This window comes from Aristolochia californica, unplaced genomic scaffold, assembly GCF_029961685.1.
Source record: "Aristolochia californica isolate CCGP_79_NKW_82.1479 unplaced genomic scaffold, dmAriCali1.0.hap1 SCAF_14, whole genome shotgun sequence".
Lineage (NCBI taxonomy): Eukaryota > Viridiplantae > Streptophyta > Magnoliopsida > Piperales > Aristolochiaceae > Aristolochia > Aristolochia californica.
In genome coordinates, this window is record NW_027181815.1 from 20779610 (window position 1) to 20791788 (window position 12179).

The 12179-nt window shown below is 42.7% G+C and overlaps 1 protein-coding gene across 1 annotated transcript; it reads right to left on the reverse strand.

Moving 5' to 3' along the window:
- Positions 1 to 6685: 6685 nt before the first annotated feature.
- LOC137949414 (uncharacterized) lies at positions 6686 to 8743 on the reverse strand. The gene is made up of 4 exons (XM_068795474.1): positions 8322 to 8743; positions 8075 to 8183; positions 7724 to 7954; positions 6686 to 6793 (listed from the first exon to the last, which is right to left on the reverse strand). Exons 1-4 carry the CDS (start codon positions 8741 to 8743, stop codon positions 6686 to 6688), a joined length of 870 nt encoding a protein of 289 aa, XP_068651575.1.
- Between the last annotated feature and the right edge of the window lie 3436 nt (positions 8744 to 12179).

Consider the following 12179-nt stretch of genomic DNA (forward strand, 5'->3'; position numbering starts at 1 on the left):
TGCAGCAACGAAATCTTTCAAGGCACTCAAGCAGGCTTTAGGTTCCACTTCAGTCTTGTAATTACCTGACATTGAAGCCCTATATGTGATGGAGTGTGACGCTTCCAGGGGCGGTACTACAGCAAGCACGACACCCCATTTCATATTTTAGCCGGCAACTAGCAGCACATCACCAGAAATAACCCACTTATGAGCGCAAGCTAATTGGGTTGGCCATGGTGGTTCAATATTGGCGGCCCTACTAGTGGGGACACACTGTCCTCCTCCGCACAAACCATTACAGTCTCAATTTTTTTCTAGCACAACACATCTCGATGTCACCACAACAACACTGGATCAGTAAATTATTGCGGTTTGACTTCACAGTGGAACCAAAACTGAGCAAACTGAACAAGGTGGCTGATGATTTATCCCGATGTCTGGAGGAACCGCACCAAGTCTATGCAATTAGACAGCCAAAGTCTCTCTTGTTCGATTTCATTAAAGAGGACCAACGGACTAATCTAGCACTTTGGGAGCTATCATAGAAGATCACAACAGGAACAATGGACTCTAGGTGGGCTATCCGAGACAAAACCATTATGTATAATAATCACATCTACTTACAACCCTCCTATCCCTTGATTGCCGTAATTTTATCCACCTACCATGATAGCACTCATGAGGGCGTTAAAAAGACGTTGCATCGGATTAGGGCCAATTTTTACTGGCAAGACATGAAGTCCGCAATTGCTGAATATGTAGCCTCATGTCATACCTGCCAACTCAACAAGGCTGAACATTTATCCCAAGCGAGCGCCCTTCAACCACTTGCCTTTCCCACACAGGTTTGGGCTGACCTTTCCATGGATTTCATTGATGACCTTCCCAAAACTTTTGGTAAATCTGTCCTATTAGTGGTGGTTGACAGATTTTCAAAGTATGCTCAATTTATCCCTTTGGCTCATCCATATACGGTGAACCAGTAGCTCAAGTGTTTTTCGACAATATTGTTCGTTTGCATGGCATTCTGGAGTCCATAGTGATTGATCGTGATGCTGTCTTTACCAACCACTTTTGGAGAGAGCTCTTCCGATTATGAGGTACCAAGCTGAACTTTTCCTCTTCTTATCACCCACAATCCGATGGGAAAATTGAGGTTATTAACCGCACAATGGAAATGTACTTATGGTGCTTTGTTGGCAACTGCCCTCAACGGTGGCTTGAATGGCTCCCTTGGGCTGAATATTGTTTCAATACGTCCTTCCATACCGCCTTGCAAGCCACTCCATTCAAGGTCCTCTATGGCAGGGATCCACCAAGGTTACTGTCCTATATGGCCGGTTCCACCAGAGTCGACGCCCTTGACCAGGCACTGTTGGACTGTGATCAGGTAATCAAGTAGCAACCCAACGTCTCTAGACTGCTCAGGTCAGGATGAAAGAATACTATGACAAGGGCCACAGGGATGTGACTTACAACATGGGTGATTATGTGTGGCTTCGCCTCCAACCCTACCGTCAACAGTCTCTGGTTGGCCCCCGCCACAATCTCCCAAATTCTTTGGGCCCTTTTTGGTTCTCCAGCACATTGGCCGTGGCGTTTCAGCTCTAGCTTCCACCAGATGCTAAATTGCACAATGTCTTTCATGTGTCCTTCCTCAAACCCTTCAGGGGTTCAGCACCACCTCCGCCTCTGTTTTTACCACCAGTAAAGGAAGGACGTGTTATTTTCTCTCCAGCCACAACATTCCAAGCCCGCAAACTTCATAAAAAGTGGGACGTTCTCATCTAGTGGGTTGACACAGATGCAATGGTGGCAACATGGGAAGATGTGGAGACATTCTTCTGGTCCTACCCTACCTTTGAGCTTGAGGACAAGCTCTTTCTCTAGGGGGTAGTGATGTTATGAACTCGATAGTGGGCCGAGTCACTCAAAGGCACCATGGCTGAGTCACTGAGTATTAAGTTCTTTATTTTTATATTACTGCATTTATATCAGTTTAAGAGTAAATATGCCATAGGAGCATTATTGTAATTTTCAGCATAAACTCTAGTTGGCGTCAAGCTTATGTAGGACAGAAAGTGGAATATGAAGAGGCAAGTATCATTTTAGTCCAAAACAGGATCCCAAGTTCTCCTGGACGATCTCAGGGTTTGGAGTTCCCCATTGACGAGCACTAGGGTTGGAGTTCCCCTCATTGAGCTCTGGTTATCCCCATTTATCCCATCTTCTTCCCTCTTCTTTTCTGTTGTACTGAGTTCAAGCCAAGAATAACAACATTGAACTTGTACATTGGTTTCAGGTTTGTTGTTCTGTTTTAGCCGAGCACAACAGTGTGTTGCTGTTCAGCTTTAGCTGAGCACAGTAGTGTAAGAACTCACCCTCTCAGCTCTGGATTTACCCATCCCACGCCGTGTTACACGATCTATGACAAAGGACCCTAACAGGTAATAAAGTACTTGGGAAATGTTTGAGATGCTCAAGGGTCCCCATACATCTGTGTGAATCAACAAAAAAGAAACAACACCTTTACATTCAGATCGAGGAGAGTATGTGGACCTCTGGTGTTTGTTCAATTGACACACATCATAATTTAAATTTGATATATTTTTTAACGTAGGAAAATGAAGATGAAGAGATTTTACGGATAGATGTCCCAACCAATTGTGCCATAGACTCTCCTCAGTGTGATTAGATGATACGACATTTATTTGAGGCACATCCAGGTAGTAGAACCCTCCTTGTTCAAGACCTCCATCAAACACCTACTTCGTTGTAAGATCCTGAAACACACATGAAGTGGGTGAGAAGGTCATGGTGTTCGGAATTAGATGCCCTAATTCCAAATTAACGAGAACAGTAATAATAATCGCTGAAGAAAGAAAAACCAAGCACAAAAAAGCACAAGATTTATAAAGGTTTGCCTCAAGGTGAGACTACGTCCTGTCTCCCGCCGTTGTAGCAATCCACTATTAAGATGAAATAGTTTACAAGAGAAATTGCACACACTTACAGGTGTTTTCTCTAACCTCTCTCGGCCGCAACTAATGATCCTTCTCTGTGATGAATGATAAAACCCTAATAGTGGCACCCCCCTATTATAAAGAGAAAATTAGGGCAACCGCTTTACAAGAGTAAAATTCCCAAAGTGCCCTTAATGAAACAGAGTGAAATTAGGTCGACCCATAAACTGACTCAGCGTAAGGCGTTAATTAGGCTTTACAACTTAATAATCTCCCACTTGGAGACTAATCCACCATCAATATCTCCTCTGCAACAACAAAAAATTATCAATCCTCAGAGACAAGTCCAACTTAATTTGTACAAAACTTCAGTTTCTCAATAGTAATAGTTTTTGTCAACATATCAGTCAGATTCTGACTTCCTTTAATCTTCTCAAGTGTTAAGACTCCATCCTCTAGAGTCGATCTGATGAAGTGATAATGCACCTATATGTGCTTTGTTCTGGCATGATAAAAATGATTCTTTGCTAAATGAATAGTACTTTGAGTGTCCCAATACAAAATATTCTTGCCATGCTTGAGACCTAGTTCTTCCCAGAAAGATTGTAGATATACCATCTCTTTGCCGGCTTCGGTCACGATGACATATTCTACCTCAGTAGTGGAAAACCATCTTTTGCAACTTAGAGACCTAGCTAACTACTATACCACCCAATCTAAATACATATCCAGTGGTACTCTTCCCGCCATCAATGTCTTCAGCTATGTCAGCATCTACATCACCCTGCAATCCCAAGTCTGACTTTCTGAAACATAAGACCGAATCTGTAGTGCCTCGTAAATACTTGAGAATCCACTTCACTGCTTCCTAATATTGTTTACCAAATTACTCATATATTTGCTCACAACTCCTACTGCATGTGCTATGTCTGGTCTAGTGCACACCATGACATACATGAGACTACCAATAGCAGAAGTATAACGAACATTAGCCATGTTGGCTCGCTCCTACTCTGTAGAAGGTGACTGCTCCTTAGATATCCTAAAGTAACTAGCCAAAGGAGTACTCACTGATTTTGCATCATTCATGTCACCTTCTTCACATATTCTTCTTGTGACAATTTCAAACATGAATGTCTCTAGTAATCTTCATCCCAAGGATTTGTTTTGCAGCACCCAAATCCTTCATTGCAAACTTCTTGGACAAATCCCTTTTCAACTTTTCTATTTCCTGTTTTTAAACACCTGCTATCACCATGCCATCAACATATAGCAGTATAATGATGTAGGAGTCATCAAGCTCCTTCACATAGTAGCAATGATCCTCCTGGCACCTCAAAAAACCATTACTACCCATAAAAGTGTCAAACTTCTTATATCATTGTCTTGGAGCCTGTTTAAGACCATACAAACTCTTTTGAAGTTTGTACACCACTTTCTCCTTTCCCTGTGCTTTGAAACCCTATGGCTACATCAAGTAAATTTCTTTCTACAAATCACCATGAAGAAAAGTTGTCTTTACATCCAAATGCTCAAAATGTAAGTCTTCATTTCCCACTAGTCCAACCACTGTTCTATTAGTAGTTAATTTCACTACTGAAGAGAAAATCTCAGTGTAGTCAATGCCTTCTTTTTGTTGAAATCCCTTTACCACCAATCTTGCTTTTTACCACTTGCTGCCATCATGTTCATCTTTTATTCGGTACACCCATTTATTTTGCAAGGCCTTCTTCCCTTTTGGTAGTTCAGTTAACTACCATGTTTGATTGGATAATAGTGAATCCATCTCATCCTTCATGGTCAACTCCCACTTGGTTGATTCATAAACTTGCACGACTTCCTCATAAATCTCTGGTTCACCTTTATCAGTCAACAAAATACAATTCAATGCAAGGGAGTACCTTTGTGGTGGTCTACAAGTTCTGGGAGATCTCTTATGAGGATATATTTCCTTGGTCTTCCTGAGCAATATTCTCCATCTCAATAACTGGAATATCTCTCAACTGAATCACTTCAGACTTCTTGGCTTCATCACTTGTGCTCTCAGATCCTGTTATCAACCTGTCTTTATACAGGGGACCTTCATTGAAGATCACGTCCTTGCTCCTGATAACCTTACGAGTTTGGTCATCCTAGAAGCGATAACCAAACTCTTTGCTGCTCCAGACCTCTTCTGGTATTTTGCAATCCAATAGTGTTGAGGGACCTCTATTGATCAAATAGGCAGCGGTGCTAATAGACTCAGACTAGAACATCTTTGGCAATCCCCCATATAATCTCATGCTCCTAGTATGCTCATTCAAAGTTCTTTTCATCCTCTCAGCTACACCATTCAGTTGAGGTTTTTCAAGCATGGTCTTGATTCCATTATTAGCACAATATGGCTTGAAATCATCATCTATGTATCCTCCCCCATTATCTGACTGCAGACACTTCACCTTCAAATCAATCTTATTCTCAACCATTTCTCTCCATCTCTTGAAGGTATCAAAGACATCAGATTTATTTTTCAAGAAATAAACCTTTCTGCTTGCATCATCAATAAATGTCACATAGTAATTTGAACCACCAAGGGAGGTAACAATTGAAGGCCCCACACATCAGTGTGAACCAACTCCAATTTTGTTGTTATATGCTCCTTTCTAGCCTTAGAAAACCTAACCCTTTTTTGTTTCCCAAAAATACAACCTTCACACAAACTGTTGTTTACAGTTTTCAACCCTGGTATCTTCCTTTTGGACTGAAGTATTTTCATTTCCTTCTCACCTATGTGACCGAGCCTATAATGCCACAAATCAGAATTAGTAATAGCATCAACAAATGCAACCGTGTCTCTAGAACTGGAAGTGATGTAAAGGGTTCCAGTTTTAATTCCTCGTGCAATAACCATGACTCCCTTAATGACTTTCTAGGCTGCACCATTTAAAGTCACATTATGACCCCCATCATTAAGCTGCCCTATTGAGATCAAATTACACATCAGTTTAGTACATATCTCACCTTGTGAATTTCCCACATTGTCCTGTTTGACATCCTTAAACTGACATTACCAATACTGACAATATTTAAAGGTTCTTCACCAGCAAGATACACCTTCTCATGATCTCCGACAACATAATTCTCCATTATTCCACTGTGTGTAGTGGTGTGAAAAGAAGCTTCTGAATCTAACACCCAAGAGTCAATAGGGCTATTAACAGACAAGAGTACAAATTTTTGTACCTCTTCAGTTACTCCATTTACAACATCACTTTTCTTTTCATCCTTCTTCGGTGCTCTGCAATTTTTCTTTATGTGACTAGACTAGCCACAATTCCAGCGCTCCACATTCCTTCTAAATTTGGACTTGTTTCTTCCATTCCTTGACTTCCTTCTACCGTTGCCCTTGTTGAAATTCCTCTTGAAGTTCTTGCCCCTAGAATCGAAACTTATGGCAGAATTAGATGTCGAAAATTTTCTGGAATCCTTTCTACGAACTTCCTTTGCAAGAATGGTATCCTGAACATTATTAAAGATCAACTTCCCATTGTTGACCGCAACCCTCATTGGTTCCCGACAATTTGGCAAAGATACCAATAGAATTAAAGCACGAACCTCATCATCAAATTTAATTTGAACGAAGGTCAATTGATAGACGATCATGCTAAACTCATTTAAATGTGCTACCACTGATGTATTTTCTGTTATCTTTAAATTAATTTTTTTTCATGAGATGTACCTTATTATTTGCGAAAAGCTTCTCATACATATCCTAAAAAATCTTCATCATCCTCACTATGGTTTTCTCCAATTCCACGTTGTGAGTGACGGTCTTCGATAGTGTTAACCAGACTACTCCCAACACCTATCTATCAAGGAGATTCCACTCATCATCTTTCATCCCTTTGGTTTCATATCCAAAAGTGGCTAGTGCAGATTTTTACTATATAAATAATCTTCGATTTGCATCATCTAGAACGCAATATCCATACCATCAAACTTGTTGATTCCTAGTGCCGATCATTCTCCCCCAACCATTGCTCTCAATCACGAACCAAAATATGATACCACTTGTTAGGAATTAGACACCCTAATTCAAACACGAAAAAACACAAGATTTATACATATTTGACTGAAGGCCACCGCTGCAATAATTCAATGTAAAGATGAAATAGTTGACAAGAGAAAGCACACTGTTAGGTTCTTCCCTTGCCATGGATCGAGTCACCCTTCTTTCCTCTCTTCCCTCCATGGATGCTCTTGACGTTGGAAGAAAATTCTTGTTTCTTGAACGAGTAATGGTTGAATTCAAATAGAACGAAGGAGCTTGGAGGAAGCTCAACCTGGACCTCAGAGGGAGAATCCGACCTAGACCTCTGAGGGAGAATCTGACCTGTTTAATCTAATTTTCTCAATACTTGCCTTATCTTTTTCTTGACGTCCCCCTTAATAGGGTTGAGGACGGAAATACAAAGTTGATCCATAGGTCAAGTGGTTCACGCCACATTACAACTGAACCAACCCAAAGTAAACCAAACCAAACAAAGTAAACCAACCGAATTGAAATTACACGAAAAGTAAATTGACATAATTTAATTCCTATGCCTATGGATAACTCATGATGCTATGGAGTCCATAACATCACCCCCCTCTTGGAGAAAGAGCTTGTCCTCAAGCTCGAAGTATGGGTAGAGGGTGCGAAACGCCTCTAATGGCTCCCATGTCGTGTCACTGGGGTCAGCATCTACCCATTGCACTAAGATCTCCCAATCACCCTGAATACGACAAGCCTGTAATACCTGTGCCGAGGTAGAAAGGACACGTCCCTCATGGAGTGGGGGCACCGGGGTGCGCAGCAAAGGCGACTCACCTTGGAAGGCCTTTAGTTGTGAGACATGTAAGACGTTGTGAATTCTGGCCTCTGGCAGAAGCTGCAATCGGTAGGCCACTGTCCCAATGCGGTCCATAACCTGAAAGGGACCATAATATTTAGGAGAAAGCTTGTGACGTTTGGAGGTTGTCAACGACAACTGTCTGTAGTGTTGGAGATGTAACCAAACATAATCTCCAGGAGAAAAGAAGACTTCTCGGTGCTTCTTGTCATAATATTTTTTCATAGAATGTTGTGCCTCCTGTAGATGAGTGCGCACCTCAGTGATGAATGTGTCTCTTTCGGCCAATGCTTGGTCCAAAGTGGCGACTTTAGAGGCCCTCTGGTTCATATGAGAAAAGGCGGGGCAGTTCTCTACCATATACCACCTTGAATGGGGTTGTGCCGAGTGAGTTGTGGTAGGAGGTGTTGTAACAGAACTCAGCCCAGGTGAGCCACTTAACCCACCTCTTAGGTGCGTCCCCCACGAAACTGCGAAGATACATTTCAATGGTTTTGTTGACGACCTCTGTCTGACCATTAGTCTGCGGATGGTAGGCTGAAGAAAAGCTAACTTTGTGCCCTGTAGCTTGAAGAGTTCTTTCCAAAAGGTACTTGTAAAGATTGCATCCCTATCACTGGTAATTGAATTAGGCATCCCATGTAAGCGGACAATGTTCTCCATAAAGAGTTGAGTGACCTGAGCTGCAGTGTAAGGATGCGCCAGAGGGATGAAGTGCCCATACTTAGAGAAACGATCCACCACTACAAAGATAACAGATTTACCCGAAGAAGAGGGAACTCCATCTATGAAGTCCATAGAAATATCAGACCTGACCTGTGACAGAAGCTGAAGTGGTTGGAGCAACCCAGTTGGACTTAATGTTTCAGCTTTATTCCGTTGACAAGTCTGACACGCTGCCACATAATCGACTATACTATGCTTCATGCCCCTCCAATAAAATTCCCTACCGATACGAAAATATGTTTTTTGTCGGCCCTCATGTGTACTGTCATGGAAGGAGGCTAAAATGCTGTTAATCAAAGGGGATGTGTGGTGTAGAAAAATTCTGTTTTTGTAGAGGGCCAGATTGTCCTGAACCCTCCAATTGTTTGCCGCTATCCCCTGCTAGATATCCTAACATAAGGCTATAATTTCCGGGTATTGTTGTGCCTCTTCCCGTATAGAATCCAACAAGAGTGCTCTGGGCTGACTGATGGCATTTAATTGTGGCTCTGGAATGTCCCGACGAGATAATGCATCAGCCCCTACATTCAAACTTCCCGGTTTATACTCGACAGAAATGTCAAACCCCATAAGTTTACTTAACCAATGCTTTTGTGGTGAAGTAGTGAGGCGCTGCTCAAGCAGATACTTGAGGCTGAAATGATCAGTGCGAATAAAAAAAGAACGTCCCCATAGATAAGGGCGCCAATGCTGTATAGCTTTCGCCAATCCGATCAATTCCCTCTCATAAGCTGCTAACTTGTGGTGGTGTTGTCCAAGTTGCCGACTAAAATAAGCAATCGGGTGTCCCTGTTGGTGCAACACTGCTCCAATACCGCCCCCCCCCCCCCCCCCCCCCCCCCCCCCCCCCCCCCCCCCCCCCCCCCCCTCCTGAAGCATCACATTCCACTACAAACGACTCATCAAAGTCGGGGAGCTGCAAAACTGGGGCTGATGATAAGGCGTCTTTCAATTGTTGAAAGGAATGAGCCGCTGTCTCTGACCAGGTAAAAGCATTTTTCTTGAGGAGGTTGTTGAGCGGAGCTGCAAGCTGGCCATATCTATGAATAACTTTTCTATAATATCCAGCTAGGCCCAAAAATTCTCTTAAGGCTGTAATGGATGTAGGAATAGGCCAATCTGTGACCGATTGTATCTTACTCTGGTCGACTTTCACCCCCCCGCCCCCCCCCCCCCCCCCTCCTGAAGCATCACATTCCACTACAAACGACTCATCAAAGTCGGGGAGCTGCAAAACTGGGGCTGATGATAAGGCGTCTTTCAATTGTTGAAAGGAATGAGCCGCTGTCTCTGACCAGGTAAAAGCATTTTTCTTGAGGAGGTTGTTGAGCGGAGCTGCAAGCTGGCCATATCTATGAATAACTTTTCTATAATATCCAGCTAGGCCCAAAAATTCTCTTAAGGCTGTAATGGATGTAGGAATAGGCCAATCTGTGACCGATTGTATCTTACTCTGGTCGACTTTCACCCCCGCTGCTGAAATAACGTGGCCCAAGTATGCCACTTCGAACGTGCCCATAGAACATTTGGACCGATTTAAAACCAAATGATGTGAACAGATAAGAGAAAATACCTGGTAAAGGTGCTGAAGATGCTCTTCCCAACTGTTGCTATAGATCGTCAAAAAATACCAAAACGTATTTTCTCAAGAGAGAGGAAAATACCTCATTCATGAGGGCTTGGAAGTGGAAGGCGCATTTGACAGTCCAAATGGCATTACGAGGAGCTCGAAATGGCCGTGATGCGTGCGGAACGCTGTTTTCTCCACATCTGATGGATGAACTCGGATTTGATGATAGCCAGATTTCAAATCGAGTTTAGTAAAAATAGTAGCTCCATGTAGCTCATCTAGCAGCTCGTCCACCATTGGGATAGGAAATTTATCTTTAATAGTATGGGCATTGAGTTGTCAGTAATCCACACAAAACCTCCATGACTTATCGTGCTTGCGGACTAGTAGTACCGGTGAGGAAAAAGGAGACCTGCTAGGCTGAATAATACCCTGAGCTAGCATCTTCTGGCATTGCCTTTCAATCTCATCCTTCTATAAGTGGGGGTAACAATACGGACAGACCACTACAGGCTCAGTACCCATTTTCAAATGGATACGGTGATCACAGTGCTTAATTGGAGGTAAAGCAGTAGGGTCCTGAAAGATATCTTCAAATTCTGTAAGTAAGTGAGATAACTTACAGGTGGCTGTGGACTGGACCTGGACAACCTGTAGTGCGCAGGGCATTGGTGCTTGTGTGCCATGAAATATAATCTGATGTTGGTCCTCTATAAAAGACATGGTCAGAGCTTGGAAATCCCATAGTATTGGCCCCAACAATTGTAGCCATTTAATTCCGAGTACCAAATTGAATCCGGACAGTGGAATCACCAAAAAATCTGCAACAAATGCATGTCCCTCAATATCAAAGTGTGTGGCTGGAGATATGCCTACACTAGTAATTTTAGCCCCATTGGCTACAGATACAGAAAGACCAGTCTATTGCTGGACTACTAACCCAAGTTGTTCTGTCGCCTGCTGACTGATGAAATTATGTGTACTGTCCGAGTCAACTAAAGCCAGTAACTGTAGATGATGTAACTGGGCTTTCACCTGCATTGTGCTTGAACTGTGTAGACCAGTCATAGCATGAAGGGAAATCTCTGGACCTTCTTGGTCAGTTTCCACAATCTCCTCCTCAGGTAGTATTTCATCTCCATCCTCCCACAGACATATACTGAATAATCGTTTGCAGTGGTGACCAGTGACATATTGCTCATCACAATTAAAACAGAGGCCCTTGGCCTTTCTCTGCTCCATTTCCTGTCTGGTAAGTTTTTTGAAGTAAGGAGCAAGTGGAGCCGAATTAGAGATGTCTGGGCATGGGGCTGCACTGTCTCTAGATCGTGGAGGTCCATAGGAATAGTTTGGGGCTGAGGCATTTTGCCTCCCTGGCCAAGCTGGTTTTCTAACCAGTGACTCCTTTAGAAGACGCTGCTTGTGCTCAATTGCCCTGGCTAGATTCATAGCGTGGTCTAAATCTGTAGGACCATGTAATTCAACTTCCAGTCTCAGAGCTTCTGTCAAACCCGCAGTAAAAATATGAACATACTGTGTGTGACTGACAAACTGGTTTGCTCGGGCTAACCTCTCCTGGCTGGTCTTTTGGTACACCTCTAGTGATCCAGTTTGTTTGTAATTGATTTATTCTCCTAATGGATTGCTAATAGCTGGAGGACCAAATTTCATCATGCAAGACTGTCTAAAGGTTGCCCAGTCCTGAACCAATTGGTCATTTCAGAATTGGTGGTACCATAGAAGCGCTTCATCGAGCATGTGGTAGGCGGCCAAATACACTTTCTCATCTGAGGGAGAATCTGACTTGTTTGATCTAATTTTCTCAATACTCGCCTTCTCTTTTCGTTGACGTCCCCCTAAATAGGGTTGAGGACAGAATTACAAAGTTGACCCATAGGTCAAGTGGTTCACGCCACATTACAACTAAACCAACCCAAAGTAAACCAAACCAAACAAAGTAAACCAACCGAATTGAAATTACATGAAAAGTAAATTGACATAATTTAATTCCTATGCCTATGGATAACTCGTGATGCTATGAAGTCCATAACACACACACACACACAC

Coding starts and splice junctions, on each gene's coding strand:
- LOC137949414 (XM_068795474.1), bottom strand. CDS start 8,743: ATGAAGCATAGTATAGTCGATTATGTGGCAGCGTGTCAGACTTGTCAA. Junction 8,184..8,321: donor AGACTAATGGTCAGACAGAG/GTCGTCAACAAA, acceptor ACCCCATTCAAG/GTGGTATATGGTAGAGAACT. Junction 6,794..7,723: donor TCCTTTCTACCTCGGCACAG/GTATTACAGGCT, acceptor TCTCCTTGATAG/ATAGGTGTTGGGAGTAGTCT.